General features: G+C 44.4%; 1 protein-coding gene across 1 annotated transcript in view; it reads left to right on the forward strand.

The window, feature by feature from the left end:
• Positions 1–23,636, forward strand: part of PCNT (pericentrin) — a gene marked incomplete in the record, with an annotated part of 2,997,294 nt that overhangs the window by 1,944,152 nt on the left and 1,029,506 nt on the right. Inside the window, 1 exon segment of the mRNA XM_044060288.1 lies at positions 5,275–5,427. Coding sequence (XP_043916223.1) covers positions 5,275–5,427 — 153 coding nt within the window.

Consider the following 23,636-nt stretch of genomic DNA (forward strand, 5'->3'; position numbering starts at 1 on the left):
AAGTCTACTCCTGCATGTGGTGCAGCCAGACCCCCTGCTTCCATGTCCATTAAGGCTTTCTCTAGGGCTAAGACTGCTAAACTTTCTAAGGCTTTGCCTCCCAGAGTTACCTCTCAGAGACCCTCTTCTAGCTCTCAGATTCTTACCCTAGCAGAGGATCTGATTTCATTAATTAAGGGCTCCCAACCTCATCCGGACAGGGTCTCTCAACCTCCTCCAGACAAAAGGCCCAAGGTTGTGCCCTCTGATCCACAGTCCTCAGATGAGTCCACGGATGGCTGTGCTCTGTCAGACCACCAGGAGGAGGCTTATTCGGCCTACGAGGATTCTGATGCTGAAGAATCTATTCCCTCGGCCTCCCCTCCTGAAGAGTTTTCATTTGGAGAAACATTACACACTATGAGAGAACACTTTCAATGGCAGAGTCAGGAATTCTCTGATTCCAGAAAGAGATTAAGGACCTTTTTACATTTACCTCAGCACAGGCCCTTAGCTATACCTCCTGTTTTGAATGTAATTGATGATGTTTACTCAGATGCTTGTACTGCCCCTGACTCTCTCCCTCCGGCTCCTGCCAAACCTGATAGGTACTACAGGGTCCCGGACTCACATTTTCACCTGTACAAGGCCCACTCTGCTGACCCAGAAACTATTTCCCAGGGCCCTAAAGGGGTTGCAGCTGCCACTGCTAAAAATCATCTACCCTCTGAAAGGGAGTCCTGAGCATTAGAGAGATGGGGTAAGAAAGTGTATACTTCTGCAACTCTTTCCATGAGGGCATTAGACTGTCAATTCCATATGATACAGTATCAAGAGTATTTACTAGATGAATTGCATAAGAAACTGTCCTCTTCTGAACCCCTTGATCGTAAATCCCTTCAGGATCTGGTGCATAATTCCCAGCAGGTCAGTAACCATTTCTTGCAGTGTGGTTATGATGCATTGGAAGCTTCATGTTGATCAGCTATGACAGGTGCAGTTATACGTAGGCATGCCTGGCTGAAGGAACAATCTCTGCCAGACCATGTTAAAGCTAAGCTTTTGGATGCTCCTATGGAAAAGCAAAAATTATTTGGTTCCATGGCTCAAGAGGTTTTAAAGAAATTTGAAGAAAAGGCAAAATCTGTGCAAACAGTTAAGGACTTTCTGCAAGTCCAACCACCGAGATTCAGCAGAAATTAGCCTACTAAGAATTGGTCCTTTCCGGACTCAGACAGATCTCAGAGGCAGGAATAGACGTGCCAGAGGTAGAGGGCAAGCTAGAGGCTCCTACAGAGGCCGTCAGTGGCAGCCTCCCAACCAGAGAGGTAGTGCAGGAACTACAACTGCTACACCAGGACAGACTCAATGACTTTATTTTGACTCTGCCGACCAGGGCTCAATTAGAAGCACCTTTGGGTGGAAAACTTTCTTTATTCTCAAAAAATTGGCACAGCATTACAGGGGACACATGGACACTACAAATAATAGACAAAGGATACAGGTTCCATTTCCACTCTTTGCCAAAAAGAAAAGGCATGCCAAACCTGCCACCAAATCAGAGGGCAGAGGCTTTGAAGCAAATTACCAACTTACTGCAAATGAAAACCATAGAAAAGGTACCTCTTTCAGAACAAGGCCAGGAATTTTACTCAAGATTATTCCTTGTTCCAAGAAAAGAAAATCAATGGAGGCCTATTCTCGACTTGTCCGCACTGAATACGTACCTCATTGTGCCAAAATTCAAAATGCTGACTCTACAGCAACTCCTTCCCATGCTGGGCAAGGGGTCTTGGCTGGTGACTCTAGACCTCAAGGAGGCATACCTGCATGTCCCTATTTGACAAAGCTGCAGAAGTCACCTCAGATTTCTTGCAGGGTCAGAGCATTATCAATTCTCAGCATTGCCCTTTGGCTTATCTACTGCGCCCAGAGTATTCACGAAATGCCTGGCATCAGTAATTGCACACTGCAGACTTCAGGGGATTCAAATCTACCCTTATCTGGACGACTGCCTAATACAAGCGGACAGCAAGCAAACTGTTAAAGTACTTGAACTGTGCCATTCACCTGTTACAGGCCTTGGGATATACAGTCAACATCCACAAATCAAGATTGGTTCCATCCCAAAGAATAACATTCCTGGGTGCAGATCTAGACACAACCACCCAGATGGCTTTTCTCACAGAAGAAAAACAAGAACAGCTACCAGTTTACTTTCAGAATCTCACAAGACAAACTCAGATGACTGCAGGGAAGATCCTGCAGGCCCTGGGTTACATGGCATCTTTCATTCTTCTGATCCCACAAGCAAGGCTTCATATGAGGAAATTACAATGGTACCTAAGAAGTTTATGGACTCACCACAGTCACAGCTTAGAAGCTCCCTAATCCCACTCATTCCTTGCCTTCAAAAGGAATTCCAGTGGTGGGCTCAAGCCTGCCAGTTGAACAGCGGGCTGCCCTTCAGCAAGCCAAGAGCCAACCAAACCATCACCACGAACGCTTCAGACCAAGGCTGGGGAGCGCACATGGAGGACAGATGTATACAAGAGCTATGGTCGCAAAGAGAGCTGCACATGCACATAAACCAAAAGGAATTGCTGGCAGTGATACACGCAATCGAGGCCTTCAAACCTTTCCTTCACCAAGGCCACCTGCTCATAAGGACAGACAACACCACAGTTATGTGGTACATAAACAAGCAAGGAGGCACCCATTCCTACCCTCTTTGCAGACTGACAATGAACCTATGGGAACTGGCATTGAAACTCAACATACAGCTACAGTCCCAATTTGTGCCAGGGAAAGACAATACACTGGCAGACAGCTTAAGCAGAACAACCATGGATGTACACGAATGGATGCTGCACCCAGACATCTTCTTACAAATCACACAATCATGGGGAAGGCCGGAAATAGACCTGTTTGCTTCCCCCCTAAATCATCAACTGAAGAAATTCTGCTCAAGGACATACCACCCACAAGCTTGGAAAGTGGACGCTCTCTCTTTCAGCTGGAAAGCTCTAACAGTGTATGCTTTCCCACCTTTTCCACTAATGACCAAGGTCCTACTGAAGATCAGGACAGAGCAGCCCAGAGTAATCCTGATAGCCCCAAACTGGCCAAGACAGCACTGGTACCCACTGTTAAAGAGCTTGTCACAGACAAAACCATGGCCTCTCCCCTTATGGCCACTTCTACTGACGCAGCACAATTTCAGGACTCTACACTCCAACCTGAAAACCTTGCAGCTAACTGCCTGGAGAATACCATGACTCCCACTCAGGATAACCTATCCCAGAGAGTGAAGGATATTATTATGGAAGCTCGCCGACCTTCCACAAGGAAGGCATACATAGCTAAATGAAAAAGATTTCACACCTGGAACACAGCAAAGGGCCTAGATGTGACTGTGATGAATATGGCATATATATTGGAATACTTGGCAGAATTGTCCCACAGTGGCCTGTCTTACTCTTCCATCAAGATACATGCCTCAGCAATCTCAGCAGAATACAATCTAAATCCACCTGTCTTCTCTCACCCTCTACTAAGACAGTTTCTAAGAGGAATCAAAAACATTAATCCTCCAAGGAAACCACCTCTACCTACTTGGGACCTGAATTTCGTGTTGGAAAAACTAACACTTCCTCCCTTCGAACCAGCAGCATCAGCAGATGTACAGTTTTTGTCTTGGAAAACTGCCTTCCTTCTGGCCATAACCTCAGCAAGAAGAGTATCTGAGCTACAAGCCTTAATGGCGGTGCAGCCATTCCTTATCTTTCATCAGGATAGAGTTTCTTTGAGGACCAATCCTACATTCATGCCAAAGGTGGTATCCAGGGTATCTTTGAACCAAGCTATTCACTTGTCTACATTCTTTCCACAGCCACAAAATAAAGGGGAAAGACTTCTGCACACCCTGGACATACACAGACAACTACGCTACTACTTGGACAGAACTAAAAGTTACAGAAAGACTGACCAGTTGTTTGTAGCATATGCTGCTGGGGTACAAGGAAAAGCAATTTCCAAACAAACAATTAACAAATGGATAGGAAATTGCATTCGTTTTTGTTACTCCTTTCATGGAAAGACTGTGCCAGCTAACATTAGACCTCATTCCACGAGAGCCACAGCCACTACCACAGCCTTCCTAAGAGGGGTGGCTACCAAGGACATTTTAGAAGCTGCTACATGGAGCTCCGTGCATACATTTGCCAAGCATTACAATTTGCCTTTATACTCCAGATCCAGAGCAGGGTTTGCTACGGCAGTCCTGCAGGGTATCTTAACTACACCATCCTTCATTTAGTACCTCCACCCCCAGTTTGGCTATGGTATTCTACCCATATGTGATGACTGCAGATGCATCCTTGAAGGACATAGTACAGTTTTGTACCTACCATAAATGTAGATGTCCGATAGGTATGCATCTGCAGTCAGGTTTACCCTCCCTCCTACCCCTCTGTGGTATTCCTAGGGTGTTTACCCCTCTTTTAGCTAGCTGGGGGAATCTATTATATGGTGTATTTGTTTGTATATACATGTATATATATATATATATATATATATATATATATATATATATATATATATATATTTTTTTTTTTTTGCAAATGTTTGGAATTTTATTGCATTTATCCAAATTTAGCCTTCCTAGAGGGCACCTGGCATCTGGGGCAAGAAAAACTGAGGAAGATGGCATCGGCTGATGCTTTTATACCCCAGGCGCTCTGACGTCGGGGAAAGTGCGACATCAGCCGAGGCCAGACCCAGACTTTGGAATCCGGCCGACCGAAGGGCTGCCTGAGGCAGGACAACCCATATGTGATGACTGCAGATGCATACCTATCGGACATCTACATTTACGGTAGGTACAAAACTGTACTTTTAGCCTCCTCTTCTGTGTATGTACAGCGTAGTTTCACTGCAAGAACTGTGACTATACTGTATTTGAGACAGCTGCTTAATACTTAGTTTTGGGCCGAATGGCAGAATTATCTCTTCATAGAGGTGCAGGTAATTTGCTGACTTTGTTTTATGATTGCTTCCCCACTTCAGCATTCTATACAGTATACATAAAATGTTATACTTGCTAGTATAAGAATTAGGAAGCCATTGCAAAGTAGGAAAAAAAATATTTTTTAAATTACTGATGATTTAGATTTGTATGCATTATAGCAACTGCAAACTGGATTAAGTAAAAAAAAATGTGGTCTTTTGCACTCAATATCACACTGATTGAAGTTGCTTCTTCTTAAAGAAAAAAGTTTTCATTTTGCATTGCAGATTGAAACCCTCATGGCACAATTGGAACAGTTCCAGGATGACCTCATCTGCAAAGACAAAGAGGTGCTACATCTAAACATGCAGTTAGAGATTCATGTAAAAGAGACTGCTGCAAGAACTAACCAGCTACAAGAAGAGAACCGCTCCCTGAAGGTGGGATTGTGCTTGCTGTAGTTAGAGAAAAAGTTTTAAATCTAAACATCTTGGCTTGACTAAAAATTCAAGTTTCCCAGTATTTATAAAAAAGGGGCTGTGGATAGTTGGGTGTCTGTTGGGAAACAGCCCAGTTATATAAATACCGTATGAAAGCTCTTGTTCTTTAGGACTGGAAAGGTGACCTTGCCACAGCAGATGACAGTGATATGACTGGTACAAAAAAAAAATGCAGGAGAAGAGCAGCTATTGAACATCAACCTAGAGCTTGTCTATACTAACAAGATCGCCATACCTCAGAGAAAAGGGAATATTTCAAGAAATGGCTATTTCAGTCTTCAAGTATGCGAGTCTGTTTTATTAGCCATTCAGTCCAGGTATTATGAGACACACTAAAGTGGGTCCTGACATTTCAAAATGTTACTGTCCCATTTTTCTGATTGATTTTGATGATCTTGCCAACTGAGGGTACCATGTCTGCAGCATGGTCCTCTTTTCTACTTTTGCTTGGTGGTGGGTAGAGTGTCATAGCCTAGATTTCCATCAAACAAGGTCACCTGATTTCCATAAGAAAAATGCACTATAGGACCTGACTGGCAGATAGGAAGCTGGCTTGAGAGCAAAGTTATCATTGTGCATTTTTAAAGACCAAGACAGTGTAAGATAGGGAGCTGAACCTTTTAACTCGCACTGCACCATCATAGCTCTGGGTCACACTCCATGACACTGCTACTAGTACTTAGTTTTTTGTTTTTTTTTTAATTCACACTACACCATTATAGTTCTGGATCACACTCTGGTGCACTACTACTACTGCTTACATTTTTAATTTGCTGTAGTTGTGTCCTCAATAAAGGTAATGAAAGAAAGTCTGTAAGTCTCGTTCTGTCAGGATCCCAGATAAGTTAATAAAGCTTGGATTATGCCTGATCATACACATCTAAAATACAGACTCATTTTCACTGCTTTGAGGAAGATGATAAAACGGGTGCATGGGGTAGCCACATTTGTCCCTTTATTGCTGGTAATCAACACTTGTTTGTATTACCACTAGTATGCAACAGGGTGGCTTTTCCCCTGAAGGATGAATTGCTGTTATGCTGGGGTTTCTCCCATTTCTTTTTTTTGGTGCTACCTTGGAGTTGATATGTGTAAGTAGTTGGGGTGGGGGATGCATAGGGCTTGCTCCCTATTAAAAAATATATTCCTGTGAATTTTTACTCCCAAATGCTATGAGAGCTTTCTCTCATATTTGATTGCTGTTGTGTGAGTTAACCATAAATGTCAAATACTTGTAGGAGAAACATTAATTATGACCAAAATCCAGAAAATGCCCCCCACCCATCTGTAATTCATAGACTGGACCCCCGTGACGGCCAACATTGAGAGGTACTGCAAGATGGTAAAGATCGTATTTTGATTTTTTTTTTTTTTATGTGGTATGGCAGTGCTTCTGCTACTATTCTTCCTGTCTGCTGTCTCACAGTATTAATAGATTCATAGGTGTGTACTAGGCTAATGGCCCTGAAGCCTTTACAAGCCTAGCCCATAGAAGTGCCCTGACATTGTGCCGCCTGTCGTTAGTTCCCAGTGCCTCTATCAAGTAGAGCCATAGGAGTAATCCCCGGGGTGAACTTTCTATTTCCCATCCACTCATCAAGATTTCTCTTGAAGAGGGCTAGTGAGGTGCTCTGCTTGACATGTATGGGAAGTCTATTCCAGAGCATGGGTAGTCTCTGGGTTATGAAATTGTCCCTCCAGCATGATGTTCATCGTGTTTCACTGTTGCAGTCATTACTCTTGGGTTATAATGCTGGCAGGCTACCATTAGTCGGCCAGAATTCCAAAGTCTAGGTCCGGCGTCGGTTGCTGTCGCCCCTTCCCTGACGTCAGTGCGCCAGGGGTATAAAAGATGCAGCCGACACCATTTTCTTCAGTCTTTCTTGCCGCGCGGTGCCCGAAGCAAAAGCAGTTCGCAAGTGCTGGTCGGCCGACTCCTAAGATTTTCAAATCCGAATTTCAGAACTAAAGTCTTCATTAAAGCTAAGTACCTCATTGGGGAAACTTTTTTCTTGCTCCAGACCGATGTCAGAAAAAGTTAATAATTGTATTTCTTGTGGGAAGCAAATACCTCATAAGGATTTTCACTCTTACTGTATTCCTTGCCTAGGCCCTGATCACAACGTTGCTAGCTGTCGGTTATGTGCTAGATTTAACCAACGCACTATCGAGCGTCGGTTCGATTTTGCATTTCATTACTTTGGCCGAAGATTTAATTATGTAATGCCGTTGGAACAGCCGCCAACCGCAGTTTACAAAAAATGCAAGGACAAGGATAGGCATCTGAGGTCCAAAACCGACAAAGCCTCTACTAGGCCGTTCGCTGGTTCTCAGTGAGGCACTTTCGCAGCCCCTGGAGCCTGCTACCTCAGAGCCACGGGCCGCTACCGACTCCCACATGGAGCTGACTGGGCTTCTGGAAACTCAAGGTATTGCACACTCGGAAATCACTCCCTCAGATGGGTCCGGAGCCACTGAGCAGGCATTGGCTTCTGAGGATGTCTTCAGACCTACACAACTGTATATTAAGCCATCTTCAGCTATAAAGACAAAGACTAAAGCAGCTCTAAAGACAAAGAAATAAGTACAGCATTCTCCTACTCAGACTTCCATGCCTAAAAAAACAGATGCTCAAAATGGCCGAAGACCTAATTACTTTGATCAGGGGCTCCCATTCCCTTCCTGATAAGAGGCTTAGGTAAGAGACACAGAGTATGATTCTTCTGATCAGGTATCTATTTCCTGTGATTCCTCTTCTGAACAGGATTACTCCATGCTTCCCTATGAGGATTCTGATGCTGAAGAATCCATTCCTTCAGCCTCTCCTCCTGAGGACTATTCTTTTGGGGAAACACTGCATTCTATGAGGGAGCATTTCCTCTGGGAGAGCCAAGATTATTCTGAATCTAAGAAAAGGCTCAGAGACTTTCTGCTTCTTCCTCAGCACAGACCCCTTGCTATTCCACCTGTTCTAGACATTGTAGATGATGTATTTTCAGAGTCCGGTCTGTCCCCTGACTCTCTACCCCCTGCACCTGCTAAGCCAGACAGATACTACAGGGTCCCGGATTCTCATAAATTCCTATGTAAAAACCCCACTGCTGACCCAGAAACTATATCTCAGGGTCCCAAGGGGGTTAAAGTTTCCACTGCAAAATACCCTGTCCCCTCTGATAGGGATTCTAGGGCTCTAGACAGATGGGGGGAAAAGTTTACACTTCTGCCACCCTGGCTGTAAGGGCTTTAAATTGTCAGTTTCATATGCTTAAATATCAGCAATATTTAATGTCACTACTTAAACAGAAAATGTTGACAAATACTGAATGTTCAGAGAACAAGGAATTGCAGGATTTATTGCATGCAACTGAACAAGTGGTTAAGCATACTTTGCAATGTGGTTTTGATTCACTGGAGGCCTCTTGCAGGGCCGCTGTTACAGGTTCTGTTATTAGAAGGCATGATTGGTTAAAGGAACAGAATCTGCCTGATCATGTTAAAGCAAAATTATTAGATGTACCATTACAGCATGATACTTTGTTTGGTACTAAAGCAGAAGAGGTGTTGAAAAAAATGGAGGATAAAGCAAAATCCATGCAGACAGTCAAGGATTTCTTAGAGGTACAGCCACCCAGGTTTAGCAGGAACTGGCCTTCAAAAAATTGGTCCTTTCCAGTCTCAGACCACAAAGAGGCAGATACAGGCGTCCCAGAGGCAGATCTCAGCTCCAAGGCTCATACAGGCCTAAACAATGGGGTGCTCCTACCTCCAAAAGCGGAGAAGACAAATCACAACCTTACAGGAAACAGTCCCAATGACTTCCCTCTACCAGTTCCAAGCAGCTTTCTTTTGACAGCCCCCTTAGGGGGAAAACTAGCACTTTTTTCATCAAATTGGCAAATGGTTACCCAAGACAAATGGGTCCTGAACATAGTGTCCCAAGGCTACAGGTTCCATTTTCACACTCTACCAAGGTCAAAGGGCATGCCAGACCTGCCACACAATCAATGGGCAGAGGCACAAAAACAAATTACAGCCCTCATGGACATGAGGGCCATTCAGCAAGTACCACAACAAGAGCAGGGGCAAGGATTTTACTCCAGACTTTTCCTAGTACCCAGGAAGGACAAAACCTGGAGACCAATTCTGGACATGTCTATACTAAATACGTTTCTGGAAGTTCCAAAATTCAAGATGTTGACTCTACAGCAGCTACTGCCCATGCTGGGCAAGAGGGCTTGGTTCGTAACGTTGGACCTAAAAGAGGCATACCTGCATGTCCCAATCAGACAGTCTTGCAGAAGATACCTCAGATTCATAGCTGGCTCAATGCATTACCAATTCTCTGCACTGCCTTTGGCTTATCTACTGCGCCCTGGGTCTTCACAAAATGCCTGGCACCAGTAATTGCGTTTTGCAAGCAAAAAGGAATTCAGATATATCCCTACTTGGACGACTGCCTAATTCAAGCAGAGAACAAAGACACTCTTCTAAAGCATCTGGCGTTTGTAAAAAGATTACTAATTGGCCAAGGGTACACAGTAAACGAAAAGAATTCAAAACTAGTGCCCTCTCAAGAGATAATATTCCTGGGTGCAAGCTTAAATACAACTGCCCAGATGTCTTATCTCACGCCAGACAAGCAAAAACAGCTGACTACTTACTTCAAGAAATCGGCAACAAAAACCCACTTATCTGCAAGGAAAGTCCTGCAGGCCTTGGGTTTCATGGCATCCTGCATTCTACTAATTCCATATGCCAGACTCCATATGAGGAAACTACAATGGTATCTGAAAAGTGTTTGGACTCAGCATAGCCACAACCTGGAGACAGTAATTGCACTAATTCCCTGCCTACAACAGGAGTTTCGATGATGGGCAGAAGTCTGTCACCACAACAAGGGTCTGCCATTCAGTTTACCCACAGCCAGACAGACACTGACAATGGATGCATCAGATTATGCCTGGGGGGCCCATATGGCAGGAAAATGTATTCAGGGCACATGGCCTGCAAACCAGATGCATCTTCACATCAATCAAAAAGAGATGCTAGCTGTTCAAAATGCCCTGACAGCTTTCAAGGACCTACTTCATCCAGGACAGTTACTGATAGACAGACAACACTATGGTCATGTGGTACATAAACAAGCAGGGAGGTACACATTCCTACCCCCTCTGAAAACAAGACCTTATGGGACACAGCATTGGCCTTTCAAGTTCACCTGCAAGCACAATTCCTGCCAGGAAAAACAAATACTCTGGCAGACGAACTAAGCAGAAATCTCATGGAGCCCCACGAATGGAAACTGGATCCACAAGTCTTCAGCATGATAATAAAGAAATGGGGATGCCCAGACATAGATCTATTTGCCTCCCCTCACAACTGTCAATTGCAGAGATTTTGCACAAGGATTTATCACAAGCAAGCATGAAAAGTGGACGCCCTATCATTCAGCTGGAGAAATCTAACAGTATATGCTTTTCCCCCACTGCCTCTCCTTCCCAGAGTACTTCTAAAGGTCAGACAAGAGAAGCCGAAAATTATTCTGATTGCACCAGACTGGCCACGACAGCACTGGTACCCAATCCTAAAGAGCTTGTCTCAAGGTCCAGCATGGATATTGCCTCAAACTTCTCACTTGCTGACCCAACAAAACAATCAGATCCTGCACAGCCAACTCAGGACCTTAAATCTGGCAGCTTGGCGGATACGGTAGCCATTCAGAACACTCCTCTTTCAAAAGCTGTTATGGATGTTATCTTAGAGGCCAGGAGGCACAGTACCAGAAAAGTTTATGCAGAAAAATGGAAGAGATTCTGTGCTTAGAACCAGGAACAAGGCATTGACACGTCTGTACCAAATATTCCTCAGATTTTACAATACCTAACTGAGATGCTGAACAAAGGCCTTTCTTTCTCATCAATTAAGATTCATGCCTCTGCCATTTCAGCACATTACAGTACGGAACCACCTATCTTTTCTCATCCTTTAATAATGCAGTACCTCAGAGGGGCCAAAAACATTAGGCCTCCGAGGAGAGCACCAATTCCGGCCTGGGACCTCAATTATGTTTTGGAAAAACTCACACTGCCTCCTTTTGAGCCAGCATCAACAGCGGATATAAAATTCTTATCCTGGAAAACAGCTCTGCTCCTAGCCATAACCTCTGCAAGGCGAGTCTTGGAGTTACAAGCTCTCATGGCTGTGGAACCTTTCATCGTTTTTCATCCAGACAGGGTTTCTCTGAGGACAAACCCTACATTTATGCCTAAGGTGGTGTCCAGTGTGGCCCTCAACCACCCATTCACTTGCCTACCTTTTACCCAAATCCACAGAACAAGGGTGAGAAAATTCTGCATTCTTTGGACATACACAGGCAGTTGTGCTTCTACTTGGACAGAACTAAAGCTTACAAAAAGTCTGAGCAACGTTTAGTGTCATATGCTGCAGGATCACAAGGAAAGGCTATCTCAAAACAGACTATTTCTAAATGGATAGGCCATTGCATCCGTTTCTGCTATTTTCAACATGGCAAATCAGTGCTAAGGGCATTAGGCCTCATTCCACCAGAGCAGCAGCCACTTCAGCAGCCTTCCTCAGAGGATTACCAACCAAAGAAATCTTAGAGGCTTCAACTTGGGGTTCAGTGCACACCTTTACAAAGCACAACCATTTGCCTCTCTACTCTAAGCCCAGAGCAGGCTTCGCCACTGCAGTTCTGCAGGGCCTCATAACCTCTCCTAATCCTATTTAGCCCAGCCACCCATCCTCAGCTTTGGGATTCTACCCAAGAGTAATGACCGCAACAGTGAAACACAGTGAACATAATACATTTGTGTACCTACCATAAATGTAGATGTTCGAGTGTATTCACTGTTGCAGTCCAGGTTACACACCCACCACCTCCCTTCTCTTTGCTGGGACTTATTAGCACTTCTCTATCCTATACAACTTTTTTGGTGTATTTGCTTGTAGATGAAGAAAATGTTATTTTTGTGCATGCATTTCTTATTGGTATATTTTTCAGCCTACCTATTTGGGGCACCTGACATCTGGGGCAAGAAAAACTGAAGAAAATGGAGTCTGCTGCATCTTTTATACCCCTGGCGCACTGACGTCAGGGAACGGGCGACAGCAACCGACGCCAGACCTAGACTTTGGAATTCTGGCCGACTGAGGGTAGCCTGCCAGCTGAATAACCCAAGTGTAATGACTGCAACACTAATGCACTCTAACATCTACATTTATGGTAGGTACACAACTGTACTTTCTGTTGATTGTGGTAATGAGGTTGAGGTCTCTGGAGCGTGTGTTGTGAAGGGATTGGGATTTCTTTAGATGTAGCATTTCTAACAGAGCTGGGTCAGACATGGCTTTGTAAGTCAAGCAGAGATCTCCTCTTAGTAGATGATATGAGACAGAGAATAGCTGGAGTTTTTTGAGTCTCTCTGTGTAGGACATGTGTTTAAGGTCTAGGATCCTCTTTGTGAGGTACTTTTGTGGCCTCTTCAGCTGTTGCAAGTGTCTAGTGAGGTACATGCCGAATGGGGCATTATACTCTGTGATTGGTATAATGAGGGAAGAGTAGAGAGAAATGATGACCTCTTTCTTCCTGGATGCAAAACCCTTGATAATGAGATGTGCCACAGAAGGACTTTGACCACAGTGGCAATGTGGTGGTTGTCAACCTGTCTCCCCAGATCTCTTATAACACCTTCAGTGTTCAGTGAGCTCCCATCTATGGTAATTAGTGGGAAATGAGTTTTTCACAAAGGGGATGATGATGATGCATTTTTTGGCAATAAGCTTAAGGCCATGGTTTCGACACCAGTCATTAGTCTCAGTGAGGCCTTTCTATAGGATGTCTGCATCACTTGAGGAGTTAATAATGGCTCCCAGCTTGCAGTCGTCTGCAAATTTGGTCAGCCAGAGTCCCTCCATGTTGGTCTGGACTTTTGAGAAGTAGATGCCAAACAGGAAAGGACCCAGGACCGATCCCTGTGGGACTCCACTTGTGACTTGTCAGCAGTCTGACTTGGAGTCCGCTACTTTCACACTGTGGGTTCTATCTGAGCCAATTTGCAACCCACCTAACGATGTAGGGGTTGATGGCTAGTTTACTGAGTTTATCAATAATTCCTGAGTGAGGAATGGTATCGCAGGCCTTGGCCAAATCGAGGTAGGCTGTATGAACTGCCTTACCTTCATCCACTGCTCTGGTGACTGACTTAAAGAATTCAACCAGGTTGAGCAGGCATGATCTACCTTTCACAAAACCAAATTGCATGAGATCTAGAGTTTGGAGAGTCCCTATATCCTTGTTAATTAGGTCCGTGATGATGCGCTCCATAGCTTTACATATCAGACTCATCAGGCTAATGGGACGATAATTTCCAGGGTCTGTAATCGCTCCTCCTTTATGGAGAGGGATGACTGTAGCAGTGTGCCCATTCGGTAGAGATAAAGCCTGAGGTGAGGCTGTGAGTGAACAGAGCACACAGATGTGGTGCCAGTTCACTTTGTAATTCATGTAGAACACAGCTAGGGATATTGTCTGTTTCCATGGAAGCTGTATTCTTGGCCTTAGACAATGCAGCTTTCAACTATGCTGCAGTAATGCTGAGTGCCTGGCATTCTTCTGGTATTGAGATTGGTACTTTAGTGGGGGAGAGAGGGGTAAAGTTGGCACTGAATCTGTCTGCCATTATGTTGGCAGTATCTGTTGGCTCAGTATAGGAGGCACCATTGTGCAGTAACTCAGAGCAAATCTGGGTATTGCCATGGAGATTCTTAATATAACTTTAGAAGGCTTTGTGGTTGTTTTTAGTGTCTGCCACAGTTCTGCCTTCATAGCTGGCTTTGGAGGTTTTGATGAGGGGTCTCAACTTTTTGTTGGGGCTAATATGGGAATTTTTCCAGTCTTGGGACTTCATCTTTTTCTGCAACAGTTTTTTCCTTCTGTTGTAGTGTTTATTAATGGCAGGGGACCACCAGACTGGCTTCCCTTTTTTTTTTGCAGGAGAACATCTTGGTTCTGTTGGGTATGGCTAGTTCCATGCATTTATGTACATGTTAGTACAGTGCATTGGTGTATGATTCGGCAGTCATGCATCTATTTTCCATTGGCATGGGTGCCATGAAGTTAGCCACCTCTGTTTTTAGGTGTCCAAAGTCAGCTTTGGAGAAGTTTTTCATGGTGGATACCTTTGTGGGGGGGTGACGTGGATTTCCATGGTGATTAGTTTGTGATCGGATCTAACCAGGGAGGAATTGACTATTGGTGTTGAGCAGCGGTTGCCCATGTTAGTAATAAACAGGTCAAGGATGTTGCTTCTTCTAGTGGAGGTAAGAATGAGCTGGTCCAGGGCATTGGAATTGATTAATTCCAGGAAGCGTTGGGCCAATGCGTTGATGCATGAGTAGTTTTCCCAGCCGATGGAGGGGTAGTTGAAGTCATCTAGTATGAGTGTTGGGTTGGATTTTAATAGTTTCCAAGGTGCTTAGGAATGTGGAGTGAGAGTCTTGGGACATGGTTGGGGAACCTATAGCAGACTACGACCTGATTCACTGTCTTACCCAATGTTAGTTGTGCCTGGAGTATCTCAGATGCGTTATGCTGGGCTACTAGTCTGGAAGTGTGCATATCCTTTATGAATATGGAGACACCACAGCCTTTGGAGCTTTGGTCCATGTTCTGGGGCCGAAAAGTGTGGAATGAGTTATAGCCTGGTAGCGCAGGGGTGCTTTCTGCTGCTTTCAACCAGATTCAGTTACTACAGCAAGTAGAATTTGCTGTAGTAACTGAATGTTTCCATGATTCCATGAGTTCAATGGGTGTTTTCACAATTTTTTTCAGAATGCTTTATCCCACCTGCAAATCATGTGATTTGGTCTGGGCCTGTCTGGTCACTGGAAACTGTTGATCTGGTCATCTTTGGCATTTTTCCCGACAGTGACATCTACTTGCAAGCTTGACCCCCTCTCCCATCCCATAACTCCCTACTGCTGAGAGAAGAACTTTATTTCTGATTGCAGCCATTGCAACTACATTGTTTTGCATTCTTTTGAGTACTTGGAGGGTGTTTAACGCCTTTTTTGGTGCGGATAAGTGCGCAACTTTTCTTTTCTTAATAAGCATTTGGTGCTGTTTTGCTTTAGAATCTTGCTAGGTATTTTACAAACCTATTTTTCATCCCTTATACCTTCCTCATCCCTTGTTTTAAAAAAGAGTGTATAAAAATCTACTTTTACTCTCTTTTTTTTCCCCCTCTTTCTTGTCATCATTGTTTGTGTTGGAGTATTGACATTCTATTTGTCAATGAGAGTTTTGGTTTATTTTCATATTGGCCTAGAATATTTATAACAACCTATTTCTGTAATTGCTTGTTGGGAGTTCCGCTGTTGATTGTATGGTTTATTCTGAATGAAGCGAAACTGGCTTGTGAAGTTGAGGCCTCTGGTTTGAAGAAAGACAGAGAGTGTGGTCATACAATCTCTCCTCAGGACCCCTCCAGCATGGTTTGCCTAGGGTCATGAAGCTTATATGGTTAAAATTTAATTTGTAAACATTTTGGCTCCAGGACATTGTTGGACAGGAAAAAAAAGCTTGTATTAAAATGGCGGTTAAGATATGAGGTACCTGATAGGGAGAAAGAGTTCCAGACGAGGATAAACAATCCACTTGTCCAAAGAAAAATAAAGAAAAGAGGTAGGTGGATGGTCAAGATATTTTTATTTTGCAGAAATTGTCATCGGCCAGAGTACCTAGGGCCTCCACCTTTCCATTCCACCCAGGATAAGCTTCACTGTCCTCATATCCTCCCAGTTAGAGTATTCAGAGCACAAGCTTTCTAGGATTTTGTCTTTCCACCTTGGCTCTACAATGTCTTTCCTCATCTTCACATTCCTGAGGAGCATGACTCAATTTGATTGGGAAGACATGATGTCTGCTGTTGTGAATACTCCATTGCAGATGTTCTTCGTTCCACATTGCTGCAGTCCTTACTACTTAGTTTCTCCTCCGTCCAGTCGGCCCCATAATACCAGAGTATATGCTGATGCCATTGTCGGTAGACACGCATTAGACTGCCAGCACGTCAGACCGTGAGGGTACTAATCATGACCGACGTCATATCCTCAGTCTTTTTTGCCGCATGGTCCGATGCAGAAGCAGTTTTGCGAGTGCAGGTTGGCGTTCTGAAATATTTCCGAAACCGGAGTTTCAGACCGAATCAGAGTTGGCTAAGTACCCGTTGGGGAACATTTTGGTTTTTCTTGCCTCAGTATTTAACGGATGTCAGAAAAAGTGAATAACTGTATTTCTTGTGGGAAACAGATACCTCATAGGGATTACCATACCTTGTGTATACCTTGTTTAGGGCCTGAGCACGACGTTGTTGGATGCCGCTCTTGTGCTAGGTTTAACAAATGCACTATTAAGAGGAGGTTAGACTGTGCCAGGTTAGTGTTTGGGAAGCGTTGCAATTATAAAATGCCGTCGGATGCTCCGGCCCGCTTCGTCAAGAAGCGCAAGGACAAAACAGCGAAGCCTAGGGTTGATGAACCGCAGTCCCGGACGTCGGTTCTTTAGAAACTCAGTGGAGCCAGAGGTTTTGCCAGGAGTTTCTTTGGAGTCTCAGGCAGAGACTTTACTGTTACAGGATGTGCCTTCTCAGGAGGTAGGCCAGGCTGAGGGGCTTCTCAGGTAACTGTTCTTCCCTCTCTTCCCAAGGTAGTTAGAGCCTCTCCTTCTGTTGCCAAAACTTCTTTGAGAGGTAGGCCAAGTTTAGCTTCAGTGGGGGCTTCTCCTAGCACTTCAGGTTCTGTGCCTAAGAAACATATGCTTAAAATGGCAGAAGATTTGATTGCTATGATTAGAGGTTCTATGCCCCCTCCTGATAAGAGGCCTAGGGTGGAACCTGAGTTTGAGTGTTTGGAACAGTATTCAGAGGCTTCAGAGTCTTCTGCGGAAGATTTGCAGGAGTTTCCACCTTATTCTGATTCTGATGTGGATGATTCCACTCCTACAGCTTCTCCTCCTGAGGATTTCTCATTTTCAGAGACTCTGCATTCCATGAGAGAACACTTTAAATGGGAAGGCCAAGATTACTCTGATTCCAGGAAAAGGCTTAGGGAATTTTTATTTTTACCCCAACATAGGCCCTTAGCTATACCTCCTGTGTTGAATGTGGTGGAAGATGTTTTTGCAGAGGCTTCCCTGAACCCTGACTCTTTGCCTCCTGCTCCTGTTAAACCTGATAGGTACTATAGGGTGCCCGAAGCTCATAAGTATTTGAGTCCTAGGGCGGATCCAGAAACTGTTTCTCAGGGGCCTAAAGGTGTTAAGGCCTCTGTGGTTAAAAATCCTGTTCCCACTGATAAAGAGGCAAGGGCTTTGGATAGGTGGGGAAAGAAAGTGTATACTTCTTCCACTCTAGCCATGAGAGCGTTGAATTGTCAGTTTCACATGCTAAAATATCAAAATTATCTCCTTTCACAATTGAAATCTAAGGTGGATGCTTTGGCGGAAGGTATTGAGTGTAAAGAGTTGCTGGATTTAGTTCATGTGTCTGAACAAGTAGGTAAGCATTCTTTGCAATGTGGTTTTGATGCTGTACAGGCCTCCTCGAGGGTGGCTGCTACTAGTTCTGTTCTTCGCAGGCATGCCTGGTTGAGGGATCAGAATTTAGCTGAGCATGTTAAGACAAGGATTTTGGATGCTCCTTTACAGTCTGATGTGTTGTTTGGTTCGCCTGTGGAAGCAGTTTTAAAGAAAATGGAGGACAAAGCTAAGTCTATGCAAACTGTTAAAGATTTTTGCAGGTGCAGCCACCAAGTTTAGTAGAAATTGGCCTGCTAAGGGGTGGACATATCCTGCTTATGATTCCCAGTCTAGGGGTAGGTCTAGACGTGGTAGGGGCAGAGCTCAAGGTTCTTTTAGGCCTAGAACAGGGAGTTCACCTGCTCAGACTTCTGGTGAGGGCAGGGGTCAGTCCTTTAAGTAAACAGACCCAATGACCTGCCTTTTCAGCTGCCAGAAGATTCTCGTCTGGCAGCCCCTTTGGGAGGAAGACTGTCTCTTTTCAAAGAAAATTGGGATTTAATTACTCAAGACAGATGGGTGTTGGATATCATTCACCACGGTTACAGGTTTTATTTCCATACATTGCCCCTTTCAAAGGCATGCCAGACGTTCCTCCTCCACAAAGAAAAGAGGCTCACAAGCAAATTTCTCAGTTACTCCAGATGGGGGCCATTCAGCCAGTCCCTGTATCAGAAAGGGGCCTAGGATTTTATTCTCGCCTGTTCCTAGTACCAAAGAAGGGGAACACGTGGAGACCAATTTTGGATTTATCTCTCCTCAACACTTATCTGGACATTCCCAAGTTCAAGATGTTGACGTTACAACAGCTTTTACCTCTGCTGGGCAAAGATCACTGGATGGTAACTTTAGATCTCAAGGAAGCTTACCTTCATGTGCCTATAAGGCTAAGTTGCAGGAAGTATCTGCGGTTTCGAGCTGGAAATTCTCATTATCAGTTCTCTGCATTGCCCTTTGGCTTATCTACTGCCCAGAGTATTCACAAAGGTTCTGGCTCCAGTGATAGCTTACTTCAGGCTACAAGGAATTCAAATCTATCCTTACTTGGGCGACTGCCTGATTCTGGCTCAAGAAAAGGAAGACCTTCTACAGCATCTGGAATATGTTATAGCAGTGCTAAGATGCCTAGGGTATTCTGTGAACGAAATAAAGTCCAGTCTAGTACCCTCTCAAGACATGTGCTTTCTGGGTGTGAGACTGAATACAGCAGCCCAGATGGCCTTTTTAACCCGGACAAACAAAAGAGTCTATCACATTACTTCCATCAACTATCTCATCAGTCCGTGCTGACTGCAAGGACAGTCCTTCAAGCATTAGGGTTCATGGCATCTTGTATTCTGGTGCTTCCCAATGCCAAACTGCATATGAGGAAGCTACAATGGTATCTCAAAAATGTATGGACACAGCACTGCCAGGATTTGGACACTGTCATTCAAATAATACCTTGCCTTCAAAAGAATTTTGTGGTGGGCTCAGGAATGTCACCTAAACAAGGGACTCTCTGTGACCCGCCAGAGGTGAGTCAGATTTTAACGACAGATGCCTCGGACATTGCTTGGGAGCTCATCTAAATGGAAAGTGGATACAAGACAAGTGGCCTGCCAGACTACAGCATCTACATATCAACATGAAGGAGATGTTAGCAGTCCAGTTTGCATTAATGGCTTTCAAGGAGTTACTTCTTCCAGGGCAGGTGTTGATTCTAACAGACAACACAACTGTCATGTGGTACATCAACAAACAAGGGGGAACACATTCTTACCCATTGTGCAGGCAAGCAATGATTTTATGGGAGACTGCGCTCAGCTTGCAACTAACTCTTCAGGCAAGGTTTCTGCCGGGAGCACAGAACTCCTTAGCAGATGTGTTAAGCAGACAAATCATGGATCCCCACGAGTGGAAACTGGATCTTCATGTATTTCAAAGGTTGACAGTGTCCTGGGGAACTCCAGACATAGATCTGTTCTTCTCCACTAAACCACCAGCTGCCAAAGTTTTGCACAAAGAGGTTACATCACACAGCTTGGAAAGTGGATGCTCTTTCTTTCAGTTGGAAAAATCTTCATGTGTATGCGTTTCCACCTCTGCCTCTTCTTCCAAAGGTGCTTCTAAAGGTCAGACAAGACAAGCCAAGGATGATTTTAATAGCTCCAGATTGGCCTCGCAGCACTGGTACCCATTACTGAGGAGTCTAGTAAAGAAGCCTCCATGGCCTTTACCCTTGATTCCGCACCTGTTGTCTCAGAGAAGGCCACCTGCTCAATGTCAAGCTTCGCTCTCTTCATCTAACAGCATGGCATATTCTGTTTTGAGAAACAGCCGGTCTCAACTTCCTCAACAAGTTTTAAATGTGATTATGGAAGCTAGAAGACCTAGTACAAGGAAAGTGTACGCAGAAAAATGGAAGAGATTTTATTTTGGAGTGCAGCAAGAATTTGGATATTTCTGAGCCTAATTTGAGTGTGGCTCTTCAATATCTTACTGAGTTATTGGACAAAGGTTTGTCCTTCTCTTCCATTAAGATTCATGCTGCAGCAATTTCAGCTCACTATGATTGTGACCCACCATTGTTTTCGCATCCTTTGTTCAAGCAGTTTCTCAGAGGGGCAAAGAATTTAAGACCCCCACGTAGAGCTCCTACTCCTGCTTGGGATCTCAATTTTGTGTTGGAAAAACTTACTCTACAACCTTTTGAGCCTCTTGGGTACTGCTGATTTGAAATATTTGTCATGGAAGACTGCTTTTTGTTGGCTATTACTTCTGCAAGAAGGGTTTCTGAGTTGCAGGCCCTTATGGCAGTAGAGCCCTTTCTGATTTTCCATAAGGATAGGGTCTCATTACGTACTAATCCTTCCTTTATGCCTAAGGTGGTTTCTAGTGTGGCTTTAAACCAAACTATTCATTTGCCTACTTTCTATGCAGATCCCCAAAATAAAGGGGAAAAGATTTTGCACACTTTAGATGTACATAGGCAGTTGCGTTATTATTTAAGCAGGACTAAGGATTTCAGGCAGTCTCAGCAGTTGTTTGTTTCTTTTGCTTTGAGTTCTCAGGGCAAGCCTGTGTCTAAGCAAACTATTTCTAAGTGGATTGGGTTTTGCATTTCATTTTGTTATTCCCATCATGGCAAGGAGATTCCAGCTGGGATTAGGCCTCATTCCACTAGGGCTACTGCCACTTCAACAGCATTTCTAAGGGGTGGCAACTAAGGATATTTTGGAGGCAGCTACTTGGAGTTCAGTGCATACTTTCTCTAAGCATTATCACCTTCCTCTCTACTCTAAATCTAGGGCTGGTTTGCCACAGCTATTTTGCAAGGCATGTTGTCAGCTCCTGCTTCTTTATGATTTGCCAGCCTCCTTACCTCTGCTTTGGGATTCTACCCAATAGTAAGGACTGCAGCAATGTGGAGCGAAGAACATAGTACAGTTTTGTACCTACCATAAATGTAGATGTTCGAGGATCCACATTGCTGCAGTCCAATTCCTCCCTCCTTCCCCTCTGTGTTTAGGGGTGGTTGTGTAGGTGAGGTTATATGTTGATATTTTTGTATATATTTTGTATATATTGTACATATTTTTGGTGCAGGTATTTTGGGCCTTGTCTTTTTAGGGTCTTCTGACATCTGGGGCAAGAAAAGACTGAGGATATGACGTCGGTCATGCGCATTAGTACCCTGACGTACTGGCGTCAGTCTAATGCGCCCTGACCGACGTCAGCCATATACTCTGGTATTCGGGCCGACTGGACAGCGGACTACCCAATAGTAAGGACTGCAGCAATGTGGATCCTCGAACATCTACATTTATGGTAGGTACAAAACTGTACTTTATGGTTTCATATCAGGCCTTTCTGTGCCTAGGGTGGCTTGGGAAGAAGTCCTACCTACCTGTACTTTAGTTTCTCCTCCGGGTTCTATTTCAGCACCGGTAGCCCCATAAGTAGTACCAGAGTCTGTGCTGATGCCATTGACAGTAGACACCCTTTTTTTCAGTCTGCCAGCACGACAGACCGTGAGGGTCAAGGGTTTCAGCTCCAAGTGCTCTTTGTCAATGCCAGTGCCAACCCTGCCTGTTGTCAGCATCACTGCTGTCAGTGTCCAGCAGCCATTTGGCACCAAAGCCCATCTTGGCCCTGGAGCCCTTGACACCAGCATCTATCTTTCAGTGCAGAATGTTTTGGCCTGAATACCATGGGAGACATGTTAATGCAGACGAGATGTGATCTGGTTCCTTTGCAGGAGGAAGTACATGCTCTTTCTGCTGTGCCATCTCTGTCACCTCAGAATGAAGCCTTTAGCTACATGGTTCCACTGGACAAAGGACGTCATAGGCTGAGGTCTGGTGTGCCTTCTTTCCAGGACGGTTCTGACTCCTTCAAGGAGGAGGCAGTATAAGAAGAAGCACCTAGAATCCCCTTCAGAGTCTCCCACACCCAGAGATGCTTCTTGACAAAGGGGAGGTTCGCCCAAGTCCCCTCCGAAAATTTGTGATTTCCTGAAGATAGTGAGGTAGAAGGTATTCTGGTCAATAAACCCCTCTCCCTGAAGAAAGGGATTTTGCAGTAGACCTGTATGCTGTTTCCCTAGTGAGCCTGGGTAGTGCCACACACCCCCCCCATTAACAAGCTGGTAGACGTTATGTGCCCCAAAATATAGGTGAAGACTATCCTGACTGAGTCTGTCACATGGAAACCAAATAGTGTGCTGCAGACTCCCATAGATAAACAGCAGTGGGGAAAAGGGCCACTTGTAGATTTCACAGTGATGTCTACTGCCACCAAGCATGAGGTCCCAGAGAATATTTGGACTGTCCATCATCTTAAAAGAGAGCTTCAGATGATGGCTAGATTTGGGACTGCATGTTTGTATCCAGCATATTTTCAATCATGTCATTGAACTACCTGGCACATACAGTTCAGTTTCAGATGCACTTGATAGAGAAAATGTCAGACATTCTGAAACATTTGTCTGTGGGTGATGTAGGATGGCATTTAAAGACCCAAGTGGCAACTATAACATCTCTCTCTCTCTTCACTGGTCATGCATCTCATTCGTAATGTAACAGATGGGGCATCTAAAGTGGCGGGCTCAGGCATTGCAATGCAATGACAGATCTTGCTGCACTTCACTGACTTTGCAGACCATTTCAAGACAGTGTTCCTCAATGCTCCCATAGTCTCCATGTTTGGGCAAAAGTCAAAGATATGCTGTTGCATTGTGAGCAGGAGACCTTCAGTCTTGCTTCACATAGGGTCCATCCAGGTGGATCCCACAAGACCATAAAGGTTCCGAATTTTACTTTCTATTTTTTATGGTTACCAGAAGTACTCATGGCCTCAGACCAGCCCTTGACCCAAGTTGTTTGAATCAATATATGAAGAGAGAGTCATTCCAGATGGGCACAGTAAAGTCCATCCTTCCATGCTTAAAGGCATGAGGCTGAATGTGCTGTTTGGATCTCTAGAATGTGTATTTGCATATCAAAAGGACATGCTGGAGGGACAGATTCATAACCCAGAGCTCCCTTCACTCTGGAATAAAATCCCAGTC

This window comes from Protopterus annectens, chromosome 2.part0 (assembly GCF_019279795.1).
Source record: "Protopterus annectens isolate FY-2018-M chromosome 2.part0, PAN1.0, whole genome shotgun sequence".
NCBI lineage: Eukaryota > Metazoa > Chordata > Ceratodontiformes > Protopteridae > Protopterus > Protopterus annectens.